This window comes from Osmerus mordax, chromosome 9, assembly GCF_038355195.1.
Source record: "Osmerus mordax isolate fOsmMor3 chromosome 9, fOsmMor3.pri, whole genome shotgun sequence".
Lineage (NCBI taxonomy): Eukaryota > Metazoa > Chordata > Actinopteri > Osmeriformes > Osmeridae > Osmerus > Osmerus mordax.
The window spans coordinates 6,533,697-6,552,939 of record NC_090058.1 but is presented as its reverse complement, the minus strand read 5'-3'; the positions used below and the strand labels follow the sequence as shown (position 1 = coordinate 6,552,939).

At 41.4% G+C, this 19,243-nt stretch overlaps 3 protein-coding genes across 6 annotated transcripts in view; 2 read left to right on the top strand and 1 right to left on the bottom strand.

The window, feature by feature from the left end:
- Nucleotides 1–113: 113 nt before the first annotated feature.
- colec11 (collectin sub-family member 11) lies at nt 114–2,510 on the bottom strand. Of its 4 annotated transcripts, XM_067243448.1 has the most exons (6): nt 2,381–2,510; nt 1,962–2,033; nt 1,433–1,504; nt 1,073–1,126; nt 850–945; nt 114–660 (listed from the first exon to the last, which is right to left on the bottom strand). In XM_067243448.1, the coding sequence occupies exons 1-6, from the start codon at nt 2,508–2,510 to the stop codon at nt 269–271; spliced, it is 816 nt and encodes a 271-aa protein (XP_067099549.1). In that variant the 3' UTR covers nt 114–268. The 4 variants fall into 4 exon arrangements, with proteins under 4 accessions (XP_067099549.1, XP_067099551.1, XP_067099550.1 ...); XM_067243450.1 differs by lacking the exon at nt 1,433–1,504; XM_067243449.1 differs by lacking the exon at nt 1,962–2,033.
- Nucleotides 2,511–4,913: 2,403 nt separating this feature from the next.
- senp6b (SUMO specific peptidase 6b) lies at nt 4,914–9,329 on the top strand. Its single transcript, XM_067243285.1, has 13 exons — nt 4,914–4,917; nt 5,043–5,242; nt 5,463–5,615; nt 5,914–6,025; nt 6,309–6,816; nt 7,001–7,117; nt 7,221–7,334; nt 7,538–7,630; nt 7,802–8,226; nt 8,343–8,394; nt 8,546–8,614; nt 8,715–8,865; nt 9,156–9,329. Exons 1-13 carry the CDS (start codon nt 4,914–4,916, stop codon nt 9,327–9,329), a joined length of 2,172 nt encoding a protein of 723 aa, XP_067099386.1.
- Nucleotides 9,330–11,151: 1,822 nt separating this feature from the next.
- myo6b (myosin VIb) overlaps nt 11,152–19,243 on the top strand; it is a 36,536-nt gene continuing 28,444 nt past the window's right edge. Inside the window, exons 1-7 of the mRNA XM_067242747.1 lie at nt 11,152–11,200; nt 15,807–15,969; nt 17,805–17,874; nt 18,016–18,089; nt 18,203–18,332; nt 18,581–18,686; nt 19,164–19,219. Of these exons, the coding sequence (XP_067098848.1) occupies nt 15,850–15,969; nt 17,805–17,874; nt 18,016–18,089; nt 18,203–18,332; nt 18,581–18,686; nt 19,164–19,219 (556 nt within the window). The 5' untranslated portion in view covers nt 11,152–11,200; nt 15,807–15,849. The remainder of the gene's footprint in view (nt 11,201–15,806; nt 15,970–17,804; nt 17,875–18,015; nt 18,090–18,202; nt 18,333–18,580; nt 18,687–19,163; nt 19,220–19,243) is intronic.

Genomic DNA, 19,243 nt, shown 5'->3' with positions numbered 1-19,243 from the left:
AACAATGGCAGATAAAAAAAGCTGTAAAAGAAGATGCAAATAAAATTCAATTTATGGATTTTGCCTTAAAAACCATTAAAATCCCCAAAGACATTTTGCACGTTGTTGTAGCATGTAGATATCTAGTCCAATAAGGATACCACTAGTGGATTACAATGGTTTTAGATGTAGACAGAAGGGAAATATCACCTTGTATAATCAAAGCTCTCTCTGGCTTAGTGTGAGGCAACTCAAATCAATACCCTCCTTGTTTCACCTCTTTCCACATTCAGACAGTGTCCTTGTCAAACTCACACACAAAATACATGGTGGGATTGCAGGACACGTCTGTCCACTCCCCTGCGGCCACCATCTCAGCACAGTCCTCATCCTCGTAGGCATCATTGGGTTCCCCTTCTCGCCATTTACTGAACGTGCTCATGGGTGACCGATCCACATAGGTAAAGTGACCCTCACGGTCCATGTCGTTGATACCGATGTACACCCTGCTCAGGCCCGCCTCCGTGATGTAGCCCGCGATGGCCATGTTAGCGCCCTCATCCTTGGGCATGGCTAGGTGTCCACCTCTGCCCTGACAATAGGCCTCTGCATCTGTGTAACGCTTCTCCTCTTTGACCAGCAGATACACCTTGCTGTCTGTCTCTTTAATGCCGGCAACAGCTGCAGGGGAGGGCAGTGCTGAAAAATGAGCACTTGTATTTCTATAATCACATGACATCTGTTCCCCATCACTTACATCACTGCATGACAGCAGGCAAGGCAAATAGCCATTGATGAGAACATTTATTGGAAGATGGTGCTGAAAATGACAGCATTTCGGCTGGTAGATACAAAAATGTATAGACGTACCATTTTTTATGAACTTGAGCTCATTGGATAACTGAGCTACAAGGATGTCCATCTCGCCAAACATCTTTCTCAGGGGGGAGAACTCACATTGTGAACCTCATGTAAACAAAAAGGAATTAAATCAATATTCACACTTAATGAGAACAATATTAAGTTATATTGTAAGGAAATCAAATCAGTCTAGCGGATCTACGAAGGGAAAGTGGCTTTAATATTGTTCTACCTGGATCGCCATCAGGGCCTTTTGGCCCAGGATCTCCCATGTCTCCCTTTACCCCTGGGGGTAAGGAGAGAGGATTTAAAAAGTCAAATTCTCATGCATTCTACATCTAAAACAAATGTAGTTTAAACATGTATAGTGGTAGTCAGGTGGCTGAGCGGTGAGGGAATCGGGCTAGTAATCCGAAGGTTGCCAGTTCGATTCCCGGTCATGCTAACTGACGTTGTGTCCTTGGGCAAGGCACTTCACCCTACTTGCCTCAGGGGGAATGTCCCTGTACTTACTGTAAGTCGCTCTGGATAAGAGCGTCTGCTAAATGACTAAATGTATAATGTAAAAATGTAAATGTATAGTATGAGCTACCTTTGAATCCGCTTGGGCCCATTTTACCGTAGCGTCCCATGGTGCCCTTCTGTCCTTTTAGACCAGGCTGTCCTAGAGGAAATAAAAACAAATCTGTTTTTAGTTTTTGAGTTAGTGTTACATAGTATAATACAATTAATGTTATAATTATATGAGCATTTTCATTGTTAGGGTTAGATCTTTTATCAGTTATTATTCTCATGTTTTGTGACTAAGAGAGTAGAGTAGCACTTTATTTCTCGGAGGGAAATTGCACTGTTACAGTACCAGGGCAATGGTGGAAGTAAAGTAGATCTGAACACTGAGAAGTCTTTTCAAGGAAGAACATGTAATCTCAGCAATGAGGACAGGCCCCACTGCTCATTACGAGCAACAGTAAACACTTGTCATCTAGCAGTGGATTCTGGGTATGGTTTCTCACATGGCCCCTGACCTTATGTAAACACGGCTCCACTTCTCAATGCTTCTATGAAACTGCTCAGTGGTGCAACCAGGCTATAGAACCATTGCTTTGCACACACTTACATACCAATCTCTCCTAGGGGCCCTAGTCTTCCTGGTCTTCCAGGTGCCCCTTTCTCTCCTTTCTCTCCAGGCTCACCTGTCAGAATGGGAGAGAAAGAAATAATATAAATATAAATATAAAAAAGTAAATAAAAAAGAAATAAACATGAATTCGCCTTCAATCAAAAATGTGTGTGTGTCAGGGGCGTAGCCAGAATAATATTTTTGGGTAGGCCTAGAAAAATATGGATAGGCATCTTTTCCGTTTTTTTACTTATTTATTTTGCAATGTGTACCCGGAGCATAATTCATCTGAGATATTTTCGTTTTTGGGTAGGCCTTAGAACAAATTGGGTAGGCCTGTGCCTACCCAGGCCTACCTGTGGCTACGCCACTGGTGTGTGTGTGTGTGTTGTTTTTGTGTGTTTCATATGAACTACGTGCCTTTGAGTCCTGGGACGAGGATTTGGACATTGCAGGGTTCGTCTGCCATGTGCTGGCTGTAAACTGACTGCATAAGTGCCAGACCAAGCACAGTCAGGAGCACCCATGGCATTGGATCATCTCCTGTCATCCTGCTACATGGAGTGGTTAATACTGGAAGACAGAGAGACATCAAATGGAACCATGGAAGAAATCATGAATAATTGTACAGCTGAACAAATGTCTTAAAGCTTTACTTATAGCTTTACTATAGCAATACCAGTCTGTCTTCAGGTTGAAAAGAAAACAGACTCCTTTCCTATTATACATTCCGTGACTACACCCCACTGGTGTAAAAGAACATTTGTTGCACAAAGGAATGAAAGAAGGCAGTCTTATCTACACCCTTGTGACCTCAGTGTGATGGATAACCAGCCTGACAGATTCACAACAAGACATGGTTCACTTTAATGTCCATGAATGTTAACATGCTTTCATTGATTACTACTGCATATCATTAAGATTGATTGGCAAATTATTGGGAAGACTTGTTGCTAACATGGTAGAATTTTCAAAGACAGCAGATTTTCTTCATTGTATTAGGTATGGGATGAAGAGAATGCGTTCTTGACACAAAGCCCCATAGCAACCTAAGTCCAATTTTCTTGAACATAAAAGATGCATTAACTTAAGCATGAATAAAATGTATACTAAATTAAGCATATGACTGTCAGGCTTTTTAAATCCATCAAAACAACAAAAAATGCAGTATCTCAGAAGTTTTTTTTTACAACTGAAACAATGCTATTCTGGTTATTGTAAAATTCCCGATTTGTAGTTTTGGGTTGTTCGATACTTATAAGTTATTCCATACTAGAAAACATGAAGGAGGAAGCACAAGAAAGGGCATGTCAATTACTCTCATAATTGTGTCAAATTGGCCATGCATGTCACAATTTGTGTATCAAATAATGTCAAAAATAGGTTTTAAACCTACCTACAGTGGATTTTTCCGGTCCCCAAAATCAGCAAGCAGTCTCAGTTTAAGGAGTTTCCCAAATTAGCCACATGAGGGGCTCGCACAATGGTGGTCTCTCTCTCTAATTTTCCTCCTCAGGAACCCCAGAATGTGTGAGATACGCCACCCATAAACAGTTTCACAGATAAAGCCCAAAAGCAGCTGGGGCCTCGAAGATAATTGCATGGGAAAGCACTGGGGTCACTGACACCATACAAGATGATAACAACAGCACAAACTGAACATCAAAGGGAATAAGAAAGTTAGGTCGACTTTTTAAATGCTTTAAACTATACGTTTAAAGCCTAATTAAAATACAAGCGTTAAAAATGAGCTTTCAGTCAAGTGAATTGTACTCTCCAAAATTGCAAGTCTTGCACTTGATGCAATGATAAAATGTAAGAATGTTTTTGATTACGTTTTCCCATAATGTATTTTAATGTGTAGGCCTTATGCCAAGTTCCCATACAGTGTAAGGTTAGGGTACTGTAGCTATCTACTTCTCATGGTCTTGTGGTATCTGAACTCTGCGTCTTGTGTTCAAGAAGAATGACTAGTTGTTGTCTGGGTAACGAACAGTGTTCGAGTTTATGACTCGACTAGAAGTAGCTCTAGGTATAGTTTGACATGAAGGATGATTGCGGTTCTCAGGTGGGCGTTTTAACGTGTTTACTTCCACATCAAATTAGACACATTAAATGTCATTAAATTGGTGCGTGTATACACGTGCTGTAGTTCTAGAAAAGTCAGTGCTAGCCGTCAGAGAGTCAATTTGAGGGAGTAAATGCCAACGCTTGCTGTTGCAGGCTTTCAACTTTGGGTACGCGAATGCCATCACGTGCAGTTAGTGCTAGCTAAACACTGCAACTACTGTAGCTATACCTAGCCATGTTTTGATTTACTTTACTAGCATTGTGACAATGAGGTAGCTGTCTTTTCGTATTATTGTAATTAGCAATCTAGATTTGTATATAGGAAAAATATTGAGCCAAATGACAGATGAGATTCTTAAAGAAGTAGGCCTACTTGAATTTTCTACAACGTAGCTAGTGGGTGACTTTTAGCACCCTTTATTAACACGCTATTGAAAATCTCACTGAATATAATTCAACATGTTAGGATTTTACAAAAATACCAGGTAACTAATAGTACAAATTTGCCTCACATAATGTTTTGTATTCTTAGTATTTTTCATGAAATCTATGTGTGGTGTACTTTCCAGCTTTCAGTCTGGAGCCCAAGTCCATTGCAGCTCAATCCACAACAGGAGTAAGTACTTCAATTGAAACGATATTGTTCTTTTTCCAGGGGTCTATCCATGAGAGAATCTTTCACCATGCATTTATCCCCACTGTTCTGGTCAAAATGGTTTGATGCTATTCATGGTCAAATCTTTACTCACAGTTAAGATATGTTGGTTACAGCTGTTGTTCCCTAAATGTATTTTATTTTACTGATAACATTGTTAAAATGACATGAGTCATCAAAGAGAATGTACAGGTATATTAGTCATTTAAACCAGGACGATTCATTGGAATGGGTATTTTAGGCATGCAGTTGTTCATATTTTTATTTATTTTGCAAGTCCTTAAATGTGGGCCACCCTTTGTATCTTTGTAAAGGGAAATGTTAATTGCATGTTTTTTCTTCTGTGTTAATGACTAGTGGTGCTATCCAGTGATGAAGAGACTGAAACACCGCCCTCCACCAGGATGGACTTTTCATCCCCAGAGACTGCCCAGTCCGCTCCATCCACATCTAGTGGCAGCATTGAAATGGCTAAGGATAATGATACCACCAGTTTTGACTTTGACAGTAAACCCTCAAAAATCAGACTACCCAGGAAGATGCTTATGAAAGATCTGGTACTCTACAACTAGGCTTATGTATTTTATGTTATTGTTAATTATGAGGTCAGTGTGATTCATTATTTGACTCTGGCTGGGGAACTGATACAAACAACTATTTACTCAAAGAATTTAGTGAATTTCAAAAGATTTAACTGCACTTCAGAATTGTGTTGAACATCTATCAATATTCTTATGATTATTCTTTCAGTGAATTTCATATGTTTTCTCTTGGCAGCTTGGGGAATTGGCCAAACAGAAAAAAAGCAAACAAGATGATGCTTCATCCATTCCTTCTAAAAAGATGCCTTGGGCTGTGTCTGAAGTCACTGTGTCGTGTCGATTTGTGAGAGTGGGGACAATGCCGCTTACTATTCAAAAGCCAGTCACAGTAAGCAAATTAGTTACTTTAGTGTATTCCAAAACACAGATTCCCTGACACAATTCCTATAGACTAACCTTAACTTTACTTCCTGTATTAGTTTACAACAGAAAACATCAAGATAGACGATCAAGGTATGAAACTCTTTTCAAATTTTCTTGTTTGTAGAAATTGGCTCTCGACCACAGAGGGACGGACAGTGAAACCGTCTGTCTCTAATCCTTTCTACTTCACTCTACTGTGCCTCTACTGATCAGTGTGTGTGCAGGCATCTACTGTTGTCAGCTGTGAGATGTGTTTCTCCAAGAGGCTTCCCTCCCTCCTCCTGAAGGCCACCCCTGCCGAGTGTCTCCGGCTGTGCTACCTGCTCAGGATGTCCCGCTCCCATGGAGGCACCTGGGTCGACAGCAACAGCCCAAGTGAGAGACCTGAAAGTCACCTTTGGTTTTCATGAGTTGATATCCTGGCTTGTGAAAGCTTGATTATCTGCAAGTGGGTGCAACCTGATTTGGTTGTTCTCTTAGGTTCACGTTGATCTTCGGTAATCTTAGGTTCCTGTTTATCTTAGGTGATCTTTGGTTCACGCTGAATTTTGTTTCTGCACAATTTTCTGCACATCCTGACATATCCTTTTCAAACATCAACATCCTGTTTCTATTCACCATAACTTCCGCTCTCTGTGGTTGAAAATTTCCATCGCAGGTCTTGGAGAGAACTACATCATCCTGGTGTTTAAGGGTTCGCTACCAGAACAGGACGAAGTCCTGCTGAAGGATATCTTAACAGAGATCGGGAGAGCAGAAGGGGTGGATGACTTTATAAGCGAGATTACGTTTGAGGAAGCCAACAAGATACTGATGCATGGCAAGAAAGATTCCCCTAAGGACCAGAGCTGCACTTCCCAGTCTCTGCTGCCAGACTGTCACGTTTCCTTGCCAAAGATTTCCGCCACTGCACCGTTCCCCCCACAGTTTCATCCTAAAACATTTCAGCAGATTTTTTTGGACACCTTTTCGACACAAACTCAGCCTGTTTCAGTAGCTCAGCAGAAGGACTCCAAAGGGGTTTCCCACCCGCTAAAGAAAAAGGCACCTGAACGCTGTTTGCACTCCAATACACGAGCATCCTACCCAACATGCCTTTCTGACGGCAATGATGAAAACAATGACGTAGTGGAGGTCCTTCCGGTCTTCTCTGACCCTGTCCAGAGGTGAGGTCTTTAGGTTCTATGAATGGGTAGATGTTGAACTGCATGGAGATGTCAACTGAATGTATTTCATGTGGCCAGGTCAAAAGTAGATGCGTGTCCTTCTCTACTCTACACTACCTTTACATTTAGTCATTTAGCAGACGCCCTTATCCAGAGACACTAACTTTACTGTTGTCTTGATTAGGTTGGTCCTGTACCCCCCTCCTCCAGCCAGAGGGGGCATATCTGTCACCAACGAAGACCTTCACTGTCTCAACCAAGGAGAGTTCCTCAATGATGTCATCATTGACTTTTACCTCAAGTGAGTGATGGCCAAAATCATGGCCAACAGTTTTCTCTCTGCAGTGAGTTAGCTCAAATCAAAATTCAAAATCAAATGTCTGTGTGATGTTTGCAATGCAAAGGTACCTGATGTTGAAAGAGGAGAATGCGATGAGGAGCCATGTGTTCAGCTCCTTCTTTTACAAGAGGCTGACTCAGACAGAGCAGGGACAAGCCCAGGCGCCGGAGAATCTACTGTGAGAGAATTCATTGTGTATAGAATTATGTACTGACTGCCTTTTAGTTATATTGTAGCATACTGTACTATAAACTATGAGAGGCCGTGTAGGACAAAATTAATTCTCAGCCTTTCACGTGCCATCATTCTCTCACACTCACTATCATATTCAGGATGCCCATATACTCCAATGCAATTTGACGGTTTCCAACTGTGTTCCAGTGAAAGGAAGTTGAGACACAGTCGAGTGAGAACCTGGACCAGAAATGTGGACCTCTTCCAGAAGGATTTCATTTTTGTCCCCATTAATGAATCGTGAGTCTGGCACACACTAAATCCTCTTGTCTGGTTCTTCTGCTATCTTTACCAGATTTTCACAGCAACTCAGGATTTGGAGGGATTTTTACAAAAGGATTTGTAATTGATAAAGATCCAGAAGTTGTTGGTTCATATTCCTGATAACTATCCCTCCCTTCCTTGTTCCAGTGCCCACTGGTTCCTGGCAGTCATCTGCTTCCCAGACCTGGCGGGTGCCCAATCTGACCCTGGGCCTCCCAGCCCCTCACCTCTCTCTTCAGCCTCCCCTCAATGGCCCAGCCCGGGGCCTCTCTCCACCTTCCAACAGGAGGATGATGAGGAAGAGCCCAGCTGTCTAGATCAGGGCTTCCTGTCAAGTTTCACCCCTCCAGGCCCCAACCCCATGTCACTGTTCTTTCGCCCCATGAACAGCATTGCTACAAGCTACCCGGTCCCTGGCTCCAGCCCTGGCTCTTTTCCTGAGGGTGACTTGACAATAGGGTTTAGTCTGAGGGTGTGTTCAGACCTGCAGGAGAAGGAGATGGGGACAGGTGTGAGAGAGCTCGGTGTGAACTCCTACATGCTGACCCCTGGACAGAAGGCTCGTCAGACAGGTGAGCATTGAGTAATACACCCTTTTGCCGGCTCACTCTTTTTCAAGTGTTTTCACTCCTGTTGTTAGACTCTGCTATCTTGTTTAAACCCAAAACCTGGTGTGATTGTGTTTTAGATCGAAATCATGACTTTTTTGATGTCACCCCCAAAGCTGCAACGCATAGACGGTGAGTGCTGTCTGGGATCTCAATTAGCCGCACGCTAGCGCTTCCCACACTACTTCACCTTATCTGTGATAATCCTGTCCCCCATGTCATTCCCTTCAGTGACACTAGATGGCAGCATACATTCTATCCAATCTTTCATTTTCTCCAACAGACCCTGCATCCTAATAATGGATTCCCTCAGCGGCAATAGCAGATTGGATGTTGTGAAGATCCTGCAAGAGTAAGAACTAAGCTGTCAAGGAAAACGTTTTTGTTATCAGCACATCCACTACAGTGTACTAAGGTAGAAACTGGGGTGTTGTATGTGTGTGCTTATGTAGGTACTTAGAGGTGGAATGGGAGCTGAGAAAGGGGACTAAGAGAAGGTTCTGCAGAGACACCATGAGAGGTTCCAACCCTCGTGTTCCCCAGCAGGATAACTACAGTGACTGTGGAGTCTACCTGCTCCAGTACGTGGAGAGCTTCTTCCAGGTAAGAGGGCGTGGTGGACAGACAGAATACACACACTGTGTTATGTTATTGAGGGATGCAGGAATCAGAAACGTCTTTAATTGCCAAGTAAGTGGTCACAAACAAGGAATTTACTTTGATGGGCAGGTGCATACCGTTAACATAATAAACAGTATAAAATGTACAACAAAATACTGGCAGAGCTATACAATATAATTATAAAATAAAATAATATAGAATAAAATAATACACAATGTTAAATATTTGTATGTAATGTTTATTTTTATTTTTATTCTTTATTGTTCATATAGAATCCCCCACAGAGTTTTGAGCAACCCATGGACTTAAGTAAATGGTTTCCACTAAAACGAGTGAAGAGAAAGCGAGCAGAAATCAAGGAGCTCATTGTCAAAATTCACCAGCAGCAGGAGAGTGGAGTGACAGCTAATCACCACAGGAGGGACACCTTTCCTTATTTAAAATGAACAGCACTTTCTTTACATTACATGAATTGGTAGTTACTAACCAGAGTTCATCTTGTAGTACTTTTCTCTGATTTGTATTCTGCCATTGTCCACTTGTCCATTTTTTGTATGCCTTTTCCTTTAATGGTAGCACTTGTTAAATATGTTCACTGTTAAGGTTTTTATAATTGGCAGTTTACTTTCCTTGGCTGGAGATGACCTATGACCCTAAGTTGTTACTTTTATAAATAATCAAATGAAAAGAAAAATAAATAGGTGTGGTTTTGTTGTAAATTGTCAGCACCCATTATTAAGGCCCAATTCAGAACTCTGAAGTGTTCCAAGTGTTTTTACTACTTATGTTAAGTTCTCTTTTCAATTGGTGATGCTTTAACTCTTTGGTTCTCTTGGCACTCTTCTCAATTATTTGTGAGAAGCACTCTGTTAGATTGGCCACCTGTTGAGCCAACAGCCTAAACTAACATATGGAGAAGCAACCCCCCCCCCCCCCCCCCCTCCATTTTTTTGTTTACTCAATGTTTTAACGGCTCCCATAGATTATCTGTAGTTTTAAAACAGAATTCACACTTTGCAAATGTATCTGACGTGTCATCACTGAAGTTGACTACCCCAATAAAAGTTTTTTTTTTTGTGCTTCGTTAGACATTTGTGTGTCGTGAGGATACTTTATGCCTTATCTTTTGTTGGATAAGGCATAAAGCATTATCATTATAATCCACTCTACATAATTCTCAGATATGCCTGGGATAGGAGCCGTGGTCTCACAGCCTCCTGGGGCTCCGCCTCACATGCAGTGATGCTTTAATCTGATTAAACTGCACTGTATTCCCCAGATTCATCCCAATCCCATACAGGAACGGCTGAAGCCTCTAAATTATTTCACGTGATTGGAAGGGCATATAAATGAATGGATGTGATCTTCCAATCATTTTCCTATACCAGATTTCTCTTATTTTAAGGGGAAAAAGATCTAGTAGCTTCGGTAAATCTGTAGATTAGAGTAGAGGAATGGGAGATTACACAGTAGGTCCTGAGTAGGATGTAGTTCAAGTAAGTATTCCCTTAAAGCTGGCATATTGCATGACAGCTGTTGCATGCAGTACAGTATGATGGTTGCATGATAACATTGACTTGTGAATTTAGGCATTGTGGTCTGGATTCACTGTAGGAATTAAACAAAACGTAAACATCAAATTCCATGTTTACATGTCTTGGCCTTTTGTTGGAAAGACCACTATATCAGATTTCCTAATTAGATTTACAAACCCAGTATAGACTTTCAAAGGGGATCAAATATCTTAGGGAATAATCCCAAAAGTTTTACATTACCATCTTTTTAATTATTTATAGGTTTCAAATTAGCATTTGTTGCTAACCTTTATCGAAACCGGTAGCGCTACTCCATCATCCCCACCCATGTACGCTACTGATGAACATAATATGTCTCATGTCTGCAAAATTCAAACGAAAACATTCATTTTACATTTGAGTGTAAAAACATTACATTTTAACACAAACTAAATATATATTAGAAGTCATTTATATTACAGCATGTATTTATTTTTGTAATTACTTTGGAAACTCTAAATAAGATAACATAAATTAAGTTACCTAGTCTATGTCATGAAAGCTAGATACCAATTAATTTAGTTGGTGGTACAAACCACGTGACGTCACCTCGGCTTCCCTGCCTTTTCTTTGGACTTCAGTCATCCTCCAAGGCTTGCGTTCTGGGCAGACCAAGGAGTGCTGGGCAGGACAGGGTACCTAAACCAGCTGGAATATCTCATCACCACAGAGGATCTATATGCGGTAGCTTCAGACACTTTCTGTTGGGCTAAGTATAGCTGCTTGACCATTTGAAGACCGTTGTAAGTTTCTACTTTTTTATAATCGTACACTTAGCGATGCATGTCCCACTTGCTAGCTTGCTAAACTTAGTGCTACAGTATCCACACTGTACGGGCGAGAGAGATGGAGCGAGCACGGTTGACAATTTTTTTAATGGTAGCAATGTTCACTGTTTTAACTTAAGTGGTTAGGGTATACGATCTTGTCTTATTGTGTAAATTGTTGTCATTGAATAGTAGCCCATGTAGCTATCCTACTGTTGACTATAAGGCTTATATGCTGTCATCCCCTAGCTTTCCCGGGATGGCCATTACACAATAGCTACAAGTAAAGTACATAATTAGAATGAGAAGAATGTGTCCTCTATCAGAAATCAAACTTGTCAGAGACAGTCTGTCACATTTATTATTTGGACAGCAAATAATTTAGTAGGCTAAGACTTTATTCGATCATTGAGATTATTGAAACAGATTAAATCTTCAACAGATTATAGCCACATTATAAAGAAACTAACTAAACGCAGCCCATTTATACATATTTTGGAGAAAGGTGCTTTAAATGCACTACACTAATCATGTAAACCTTGCAATTTTCCATTTTTTATTGTCTCTTCCTGATATCAGAGACCAGACAGTAGGTCATGGAGCCTTAGAGGACCTAATTTAGACCCAAGAAGCCATATGAAACTTTTTTTTGTGTGTTTTCTGCTTACTTAATGAAACCACTGTCTCGAGTGAATGTAGTACTTCTTATATCCTGTTGGGTTACAGGAGACATCCCAATGTATTTTCCATATCCTCTCGCCTTACTGGGAGCAGGAAGTGAGAGGGAGGCAGCTCAGAGCGGTGTGTATGTGGTTTTGTTTTGTATGTGTGTGAGAGAGGGAGCGAGTGTGTGTGTTCCAGGAAACAGTCTGTAAACTTTGAACTCAGGTCTTCTGTATGATTGTACTGTTGTATCCTGTCACAGCACACCTGACTGGCCTATCCATGATCCAAAGGCTTGCATCCTCTCTGACATCATCATTTGTTTGATACGTCTCACTTCAGCCGGCCTGACAAATATCTCACGGCCGGTCTGGATTAGGAAAAAAAGTCTAAGAGGATTAAATGCAGAGTCAGACCTAGCTGTACCACGTGGGAACAGGAAGTTCTTGGTTTGTTGTGACTATATAATTTGTGATGAAATCAAAGAATGTTATAATGCGACTGCAACATTTGATTATTCTTGCTGCTGGTTTTCAAGTTGCTCTTAATATGCATACACCTTTAAACAATTCACAGAATGTTAGGCTACTCTGTACAGTAGTTATGTATTTGTGATGCTTCCTGTTGACGTCACTAAACATGGCAGCCTACGTGAACTGTGGAAAAGTCCAGTGATAAGCTCCCTGACGAACTTCAGACGAGACCTCAACTCACCATTCGTCTTGATCTTGGAACAAGCAGGTGAAGATCACAGACTAGGGAGAAATACACCATCATCAGATCAGTCCCCTCTTACATAAAGATGACTTCCTTTCTTGCTTTTAGATATTACAAAAATGGAATGTACTATAGCTTTAACAGTTGTAAACATGGCAATGCCCATTTGGTGCCTTACCAAGCCGGAAAGTATCCTGGAGGCCTGTACTACAGTGCCCTTAAGACAATAAAAGAAGTACATTTTTCCATGTGGCCTAGCTCAATCACTGTCTTATACTGTATATTTATTACGCTAAAAGCTGGTTGAGGCCTGTGCTCGAAAGGGTTAGACTGTGGAACGATGGACATTCTGTTCTTAGCATTGACCTCAGATGACAGATTTGGACTAATCTGTGAAAGCTCTGGGAAAGGGCTTCCACAGGTGTGCTTACTCAGATGCTTTCTCAGAATCACAGAAAGACAGACAGAGGCAGGCCCATATAATGTCATATTGGATAAACTATTGCTTCTTGTTTGCAACCAGAGAAGTAAGGTATGAATCCAGAGGTAGGCTAATAGTTTTGGATGGTTTCCTGAAGCTATACAACGAGGTTGTGGTGTGGTTCTATGCCTTAGTTTTATAGTTCAGCCTTCATACAGAGTTCACTGATATTATAGATAGTGCACAGGCTAGTTCTTATGAAGCACACCCATAGAGTCATTGTCAGTGTACAGGAGGGCCATAAAAGTAAATAGAACCTGGTTTTCATCACAGCTGTAAACTGTTTTTGAACAAAGCCTTCCGTTGTCCTATCATACACTCTTTATGGTGAATGGTCTTTACAGTGTCACTTCAGATGTAACATATTCTTGTGTATAAAGGCCTTTACAGACTCAGATGTACAGTGAGTTCCATTACTGTAGAGAAACATACTAACTGTATGCAGGGCTCGCCTCGCAACTAACTTTTTTTTAGTTAACTGTCAAAAAATGTCTCTTGGTGTGGCTGTAGTAAACAAGTTTCGAAAGGTTTTACAAATGTTTTTCGAAAAAAAGGTTTGAAAGGTTGAAAAAATCATTGCAATTTATATAAAAAATCATTGCATCATTGATGAGTACTTTAGCAGGATTCAAATAAACACAGACGTCCCAAAGTCTGTGTTGAACTGTCCGATACATCTTTTTCATCGTCCCCGGGACAACGAGATACCATTAATTTCGAGCCCTGACTGTATGCCGCATTTAATTCAACTGTAACTTACTAGAATGTAATTTACATGTAAACGCGTCTAATCACATGACTTTGCATAATAAGGCTATGATCTGTGTTACCATAGCATTAATATAAAGTAAGATGCTGGGTGGAGAGAATGGTTCGATGCCTTGCATTTGGTTTAGGTCACTATAGAGTCAGATACTCTTTTGTCCTGGGTAAATTATTTACCAGCAATTTGTTGATCCAATGGACATGCTCATTGTTCCATCCATAAAGAGATGATAAGTGTTATGATAAGTTTCTCATGAAACAGCCAGGCCCCGCAGAGGTAGTGTATTTGATTTGCACATTGCCCAGAAATGCTATAGGCCTACACTTGTTAGTACGCCGTAAAGAAGGGTTGATAAGCATGTAATGTTATAAATGACATACTGTATACAAAGTACTAGGCTAATAAAGCAGATTAGAGAAGAACACTTTGAACATGAAGAATGGATTGGATTTCTCACTCTCACAGTACAGTATTCTATGTCTTTGAGAGAAGGAAATGATCCTGCTACTACGCTAACCGTTACCTCGCATCGGGTATAGGTCAGTGTAAAATCATCTGACTGCAGCTCTAGAGGTAACAGGTTCAAATGCCCCTCTATTCTGGGTCAAAATCCTCCCTGGACATGGTTGACCCAGTGAATTGTCTAGGTGCTGAGTAACCCAGCGAGGGAACACTGAGTCAGCCCCTGATCATCAGCAGTTTCCAATTCTGGTCTCTGGTCTTCGACCTCAATCCCTGATAGGATAGTCTGCTAATTGGATAGTGCAGCCAAGCAAAGGGTACGTTCTGTATGGAAGGTCCTCTATCACTGTAGAGTAAAGGCTGGGGAGAGATCCAGCTCCCAACACTGGCAAACATTATAGTCCAATCAGTCGGCTGTGCTTGTTGATGTTTAACATGAAGGATTGATGCACTTTAATAGCCTGCCTTTTGGGAAGGAGAAGCAGTTAGTTCTGCTCTGGTAGACACACATTATTTTGGCCATATTCCTCCCTCCATTACTGCTGAGACAAACAAATTACTTGCTTCAAAATCATGCTCAGCAGTGATACAAAGGATGCCATATTTGCCTGTGGTCATGGATACTGAATCATTAAGGTTCTTATATCTACTTCCGGTTTATGGTTGAATGTGTCCATGCCAACAGGAGTTCATGTGACAGTAGGCTACTTATATTCTTCTCCTGCTCTTCATTGTTGGGAAGCCATTGTTATTCAAACAGCTGGTATACCCTACACCTTATCCACAGGCGCTAGCCACATTATAAAAGTCCACATATATCTACATGAGTCTTACTAGAAGTCACTGTATAACTATTGTACTGAGTTAACCAGACTGTAATTACTCATCATAAGGCTTACACAGTAGTTGAGTAACTTGATAGCTAGTCCTTCCTGCCTTCATGTAGAGCAAGTCGCAAGTGTTGCTCTTATTATACAACTCATATTCCCAAAATGGTAGGTAAGCAGTAGGCTTTTTTGTTTAAAGTGTGACCATTAACTGGGCATTGTACTTGACTGCAGTTGGGTTTTAGTCTAAAAGTGAATAGCACTGTCGGTCTGTCGGCCAGGAGCTACTGTTGGCTGGCCAAAATGGCCTTTGTTCGGTCTGTTCCCAATGTTTTATTCCTCTTTAAAGGATCAGTCAATCGTGATGGAAATAACAAGATCATTGAAGGCAGAACATTCTGATTTAGTCCTTGGTCCAATGGACATTACTGAATGCTTTACATCGGCATGTAGTCCTGTAGGTTTGGAGTGATGTGAGATTGGTATTGTATGATAGATCAGGCAACAGTGGTGTTTAGAAGCAAAAGCTGATCTATATAGCCAAATATAACTCTGGAAAAATCTAGGGAACTATAGTATTTAGGTATTGTTGTTGTCAGAAATGTTACCGTTAAGAAGTTTACTTAAATCAAAAACAAACTGACCACCACTCTCTCTCCTCTGTAGAACCTTCCAGAGCCTGCTGGGTCGCCGTGGAGACAGGTGAGCCATGGAGGACGGGAAGCCAGTGTGGGCTCCCCACCCTACCCACGGGTTCCAGCTGGGCATGATCGTCGACATAGGAGCCGACACACTTACCATCGAACCCTTGAACCAGGGCAAGAGCAAGGTCAGGCACACACACACACACACATACACACAACGACACACACAGGTAAATAGATACACGCTAATGCACCCAAACACACACACACACTCGCACACTCACTCTCTCACTCCCCCAGAAATGTATTCTCTAGAGGTTGCAATAACACTGCAATAACAAATTCCTCTATATTGCCATTAATCGTATGGTAACTATAGCAACTGTAATAAGGCACTTGATGTGTTACGGTTATGGTGTCCTGGCTCTTTGCATAAACCCATTTAAAATATGGACCTGTAAAACACCAAAAATCGAAGAAGCTGGGTTTTTGTCAAGTTACATCGTGTTTGTAAAACGTGAGGAACGTTAAGCAGCGCTGGTGTGGCATGTCCCTGGCAGCTCAAGGCATCGTTAATAGATAACGAGAGCAGCAGGTGTGCTGATTGTGTTACCTGCAGGGCCGGCTCGTTAGAGTGGAAAATGCCACCTGTTGCATCCAGCCATTAGACTGCTCCCTGGTGACTTGCTTTCACTGGAGCAGCAAGCACAGTCTGGTGCTCACAACAACACAAGGGCCTGCAGCAGGAGTTTGCCTTTCATTTTGGCCCTTAAATTGTAAATGTAGCAATTTTAAATGTTTCAACTTCTTGAAAACATTAAAAGGCTTGAAAATATTAGACTTCTAGAAAACATTAGACTTATTTACAACATTGGATTTCTCGAAAGCATCAACACCAAGCAGACAGTGGAGCAGTGCCTAGGCCTGTGTGGGTGTTAATGAGTGTATTTCACTGTTCAGTTGAGCTCATTAAAGCCCAAGCTCAGTCTATTACCCTGTCCCCAGACCAGTCAGGCCCTGGTTTATCTAAGGTTCTCCTGTGTTCTCTCTAGAAAGCTAGCCCAGGGTGTTCTCACACATTGTGCCTGCCAGCCCTTGTTGTTGAGTTGAAGTGGCAGGCACACAAAGCATATTCTGTTTGTGCTTACTGCTTGTTGTATTCCAGTAAACCACATAACTCTCTCACACACACACACAAACATGCACACACAGGGTTGGAGAGATCAAAGGCAACAAAAAGGGAATGTGACCGTCGATAGAGGGGGCCATTTTTGATAGGATAGGCCTATATTGTAAAGCTATTAATACAACTACGACCCCATGGCAATTAGGCTACAGTGCATTGTATACTGTTCTATCCGTCTCTGTCCTACTGGAGGGAGGTATGTCGGCCTATATTAGTGTGTTACTGTGAGAGTTGTGAATAAAAGGCTTCATCTGCCTTTAACTATTACTTCATAATTTCAGTCAGTCCACATATTTCCCTCTCCCTGCAGTCTTTGTTCCTCTCTCTTTTTCTCAATTCTTTTAGTGTTCTGCACACAACAAACACAGAGGCACACAGACACCACAGCAACTCAGATCCTGTTTCTCTGCCTTGAAATTATTTATTAGGCTGCCATGTCAGTCGCCGTGTTTCTCACACACGCTGCTTGTTCCTTTGAATTTATTTCCATGAACTCAGCCACTCTACAATAGCTAGAGGAGAATAGCTGTGACTTATTGAGCTGGGGAGCTCTGACAGAATGCTCTATCACTTTGATCGGGAAATCAAATGCATTTTTTATGTTTATGTTGGCCCCATTTCAGTTGGTAATACATCCTTTGTTTTAGATTTGTGCTTTCTAAAGAGTAAACTGCAGTTAAACTAAAGACGCTTATCAAATGGGAATGCAGTTGTAAGTGGATGTGGGGATAGTGTATGAACTGATGATCTACAGAAGCGCCGTTAAAAGAACACACACAAGGCGTTTAAATGGAAGATCTTTTACTGACAGGTTGTGCATTTCTGATGTTGCAGAGCTTTCTGGCTCCTATGAACCAAGTCTTCCCTGCTGAAGAGGATGTCAACAAGCATATGGAGGACAACTGTAAGTTTACATACACACACACACATGCACCACATACACACACTGCACATACAACCATCTTTCATCCTCAAGCAAGCATTTTTAGTCTTTTAGATATATTATAACCATATTTTTTCGGTTTTGCATATTTCCTCTTTGCAGGCTCTCTTATGTACCTCAATGAAGCCACACTTCTCAACAACGTCAGAGTGCGGTATAGTAAAGATAAGATCTATGTACGTTTACCTGCTGTTAACTTGATATGAACCTCAAACATGTGTCTCAACAGACATGTTGAATAAACACATGAACAGAAGATAACAAAGCAATTTCTGCTTTTTTCACACAGACGTATGTGGCCAACATCTTGATAGCAGTGAACCCCTACACTGACATCCCCAAACTCTACGCTCCAGAGACCATTAAGTCGTACCAGGGGCGGTCCCTGGGCACCCTACCCCCTCATGTATACGCCATTGGTAAGACCCCTGATAGATCTGCGAAACTTATAGTTCGTTACTGTCTAGTTTGGGTCGGCTTGATTTCAAGTTAAAGTCAGTGAACTTGAATTGAGATTTATTCAATTTATTCAATTCAATTTATTCAATTTTTCCCATCCGGAAGAACTGAATGGTTTGTGAGGTATTGACGCATTCATAATGATTCAGTATTCCTCCCATCAGGCTTTGACAGACCAATGAGGGATGTTGTTGTTGTCTCTTCTCAGCTGACAAGGCCTACAGGGACATGCGTGTGCTGAAGATCAGCCAGTCCATCATCGTGTCTGGAGAATCTGGAGCTGGGAAGACTGAGAACACCAAGTTTGTTCTCAGGTCTGTTCCCAAATGTGACACCATTGTAATAAGACACAGGGTAGAATCCAAGTGCAGAGTTTACGTCGTAGAGTAATCAGCGTCAGGCCAGTGTAGTAAGCACAGGCAGACAGGGCAGTACAGGTTATCCAAAAATGTTACGCTAGGCAAACTATCGGTCATGAAACCCACTGGGACTGAGCTACATCTGAACAAGACTTTGCAAAGAAGGTATATATATACACACAATAATAAACTAGACACAGGTGCCAGCAATGAATCTAATACTCCTGGGAGATGGAGCGCAGTGTCCTGGTAGGTTGAGCAGAGGACCCTGGCATGACAACCAAGGCCTTATTAGAACGTCATACCCTATTAGAATGGCCATCTTTAACAATTAAAAGTGTTGTAGTTATATTTTAACCCATAGTAACTTAATAAGATAAACTTCATACTCACAGTATTGTGGGTTGTCCCCATTTCTTTGTTGCTCTGTAGATATCTGACTACGTCATACGGGACTGGTCAAGACATTGATGAGAGAATTGTTGAAGGTATGGTTTAACCCATGATGTGAC

Bases quoted from the DNA above. Each gene is read 5' to 3' on its own strand.
- colec11 (XM_067243448.1), bottom strand. From the start codon at position 2,510: ATGACAGGAGATGATCCAATGCCATGGGTGCTCCTGACTGTGCTTGGT. The intron at 1,505-1,961 runs GTATGTAAGTGT...TATTTCCTCTAG, and splicing joins AGGGCCCCTAGGAGAGATTG to GACAGCCTGGTCTAAAAGGA. The intron at 1,127-1,432 runs GTAGCTCATACT...CCTTACCCCCAG, and splicing joins GGGCCCAAGCGGATTCAAAG to GGGTAAAGGGAGACATGGGA.
- senp6b (XM_067243285.1), top strand. The intron at 5,616-5,913 runs GTAAGCAAATTA...TGTTTCTCCAAG, and splicing joins CTATTCAAAAGCCAGTCACA to AGGCTTCCCTCCCTCCTCCT. The intron at 8,395-8,545 runs GTGAGTGCTGTC...TTTCTCCAACAG, and splicing joins AAAGCTGCAACGCATAGACG to ACCCTGCATCCTAATAATGG.